This window comes from Fulmarus glacialis, unplaced genomic scaffold, assembly GCF_000690835.1.
Source record: "Fulmarus glacialis isolate BGI_N327 unplaced genomic scaffold, ASM69083v1 scaffold26600, whole genome shotgun sequence".
Taxonomy (NCBI): Eukaryota; Metazoa; Chordata; class Aves; order Procellariiformes; family Procellariidae; genus Fulmarus; species Fulmarus glacialis.
In genome coordinates, this window is record NW_009187518.1 from 534 (window position 1) to 3,571 (window position 3,038).

The 3,038-nt window shown below is 58.8% G+C and overlaps 1 protein-coding gene across 1 annotated transcript in view; it reads right to left on the reverse strand.

Moving 5' to 3' along the window:
* Positions 1-2,986, reverse strand: part of DNTTIP1 (deoxynucleotidyltransferase, terminal, interacting protein 1) — a gene marked incomplete at both ends in the record, with an annotated part of 3,468 nt that extends 482 nt beyond the window's left edge. Inside the window, 8 exons of the mRNA XM_009575432.1 lie at positions 55-115; positions 297-355; positions 821-866; positions 1,339-1,400; positions 1,647-1,703; positions 2,069-2,137; positions 2,638-2,736; positions 2,840-2,986. Coding sequence (XP_009573727.1) covers positions 55-115; positions 297-355; positions 821-866; positions 1,339-1,400; positions 1,647-1,703; positions 2,069-2,137; positions 2,638-2,736; positions 2,840-2,986 — 600 coding nt within the window. The remainder of the gene's footprint in view (positions 1-54; positions 116-296; positions 356-820; positions 867-1,338; positions 1,401-1,646; positions 1,704-2,068; positions 2,138-2,637; positions 2,737-2,839) is intronic.
* Positions 2,987-3,038: the final 52 nt, after the last annotated feature.

Below are 3,038 nucleotides of genomic sequence, written 5' to 3' on the forward strand. Positions count from 1 at the left end.
AAACTGTTTCTGAGCAAACCCCAAAGGAGGACGCGTCCTGCCACGGCATCTGACCTTAAAGAGGTGGGGATGTTTGATGTAGAGTCGCCCTCTTGTTCCTCCCATCCCGAGAGCTCTGAAAGAGGAATGCAAGGGGGTGTTACACCTGTGTGGAGGGCAGCTATGATGGTACAGGGACACCTCTCCTCCCCAAGCCCTTCCTACTGCTTTCGAGGCAGAGAAGCGAAGTGACGGGAGGAGTCTTACGGGCTCCTGCCTTGGAGACACCACCCTCCATCGACAGGGCCATTCCTTACTTGTTTGCTCGAGATCCCAGCACAAAGGTTGTGGTTTCGTTCAGTCGGGATGGATCCCACTACAGAGCAATTGGAAAAGGGGCAACATTAGAAATGAAGCTGGTGCCAGCCAATGCTCCACGAGCCTCAGCTCTCTGACGGGGAACCTCGGAACCGCCCCCGGCCTAGAAGGGAGGGAGCTGGCCACAGACCTCCAGACTTCCACAGAGGAGGGAAGTTACGTTCCCTCTGGGCTGATCTAAGCAGTTTCCCTCATGGGAAACACTTGTGGGATCCTCCTGGCTCCTACTGCTCTCCCCAGGTCTCCTAAGAGCGGCACCACACCGCAGGGCTACAATGCCTGGGGGAGACAAGCAAAGGCCTCCAGGCACTTCGCTCCTCTTCTTGCTTCTCTCCTGCACTGCAGGGGCCCGTCAGGGCAGAGCACAGCTCGGCGCTGTCCTCTGCTCCCGCAGCAGTAGGGCTCTGCTGGCGGAAGCAAAGGGGAGGAGAGGGTGAGCCCAGCAGTGTCGGCCAGCCAATACCTTTGGTCCATCCCTTCTCACGGGCTCAGAGACTTTGAGCTTCCACCTGAGGGAAAGGAAAATGCAGTAAGAACGAGTCCCTGCGGGACCAGTGCAGTCACCATCATAGCACCAGCAGCAGGGATTGAGCCCCAGCCCTTCCAGATCCGCCTCTGTTCACTCCCTCCGTTCCCCTGCGGTGCCCAGCTCCAGACCCTCATCTTTGCTTCACATTCACCTCTCCCTGGCTGCCAGGATCCCACCACCACCCGTGTCTTACACTGCTCACTCTGCATGGTCCATCTGGACCTTTTCACCCCTTCGGGCCTGTTTTAAAACTGCTTTCTTGAAGGTCTTTGCCTCCCGGGGGGAACAGCTCAACCTAAAACCCTCCTGCCCTCCCTGTGGCACTCCCCCTGCACCTCTCCTTTGTGCAGGAGGGGAAGGAGACTGCAGGGTTTCTGTACTCCCCCATTCAGGCAGCCTCATTTCCCCCCGGGCCCTCCCGAAACGGGCTCTAGCTCAGGACCCATACTCACGCAGCCATGCCTGAGACCCCGCGATCGTTCGACAGGCTCTGTCCTGGAGGCCGCCCCTTTCTCTGCAGAGAAGAAATCCTTCAGTGACTCAGCTGTGCAGGCTGAGAGAACCCTCTCGTCACCCATGCCCTCCCAGGGAAGCTGCTCTTTTTGTCACGAGCAGAAATGCTGGCTGGCACAAGACAGAGCACCTCTGAGGCACCCCAAAAGCTGCCTGTGCACTTGCACGTGCTCATACTGTGGGAATGGCCAGGAACAGGAGCAGGCTTCCCGAAACGTAAAATCCCTTGTGCGGAAAACCCTCCTACCTTTTTGGGAATGGGGCTCCCTCGACGATTCAGCTCCTCATCCATCTGTCGGGCACGCTGGAAGAGGAACGGCAGTGGAATGAGCAGGGCCCCTCTCCCTGCCTAGTCATGCAGGGCCCCACGCATCCAGCCGGCTGCTCTCTCCTTTGCCACGCTCGAGGCAGACAGCGCAAGCGTGCAGGGAAACGCCAACCCCACCCTGTCTCGGTGAGAAGCACCAAACTGCAACAAGCAGCGACTGTGCCTGGGATCTTAGTTGCGCTGTGAGTACCGCTCCCTCCTAACCTAACATCCCCCAGCTCTGCTGCCTCGCTAGCGTGCTGACGGACAAGAAGAGGCAGGGAACAAAGCAATTCCAACCCTTCTCCTTCTCCCAGCTCTTACAAGTCATTTAAGCCTCTGGGAACAATAACAACTTTTACCTTTGGTACTGCCTGCTCATGGGGCAACCTGGGAACAACCTTTTTGCTGTCGGAGAACAGCAGTTTGGCCTGCAGGAAGAGAAAGAAAGGTTACCCGATTCCGGGTCCAGAGAGGGACCTGCCAGCAACCCCCACTTCCGTGTGTCTGCCCGAAAGCCCTGTAACAGCTCTGCTTTCAGAGTGCCGCCAGGCAGTGCTTTCACAGATGGCAAGATGCAAAAGCACAATCTGAGCGTGATGAAGTCTGGGCAACTGCAGCAAGACGTGAAAGAAAAAAATCCCACCCCACCGCCCCAGACTCTCTATCGGGTAGCAGGGTGCCGGTCTCTGTGGAAGCTCCAGCCGTGCGACACGTGCTGACAGAGCAGCAGTGGAAAGAGCAGCACAAGCTGCCTGGCCCCAGCTGCTCTCCTCTTCCCAGTGAGAATGAAGCAAAGCACAGCAACCACACAAGGGCTGCGGATGTCCCCTCCGGCTATGGCAGAGCCATTAAGAGGGATGTGTCCTAGCTGGGCTGCTCTGCACCGCCAGGCTCTGCTAAGGGAGCGGAGCCCCTCACTAGTGCCCACCTGCTCCAGGCAGCTCCGACACGTCTCCTGGATGAGCTGCTCCGGGTCCACCTCCTCCCCGACATTATCGCGCACGTTGATTGCTGCCTTCTGGAAAAACTGGAGAGGAGGCGGCAGGAGAGGGTTAGAGCCTGGAAGCGGAGCACTCTCTACACAGCCCGTGATGGGACGGGGCGGCGGGACCTGTCCCCGCAGCTCTCACCTTCATGTACTTGTTGAAGACACCCCGGATCTCCTCGTTGATGGTGGGCTGCAGGACAGCTCGCAGCAGGTCCATGGACACGGCCGGGTCCGTGAAGCTGAAGGTGGAGGAGTCAGGTGGGGGGCGTGGGCCCCCCCTTGCTCCAGTCTGGTCTCACCCAGATCCTCCCCTCCGGTCTGGTGCTCGCTCCAGCCAGCCT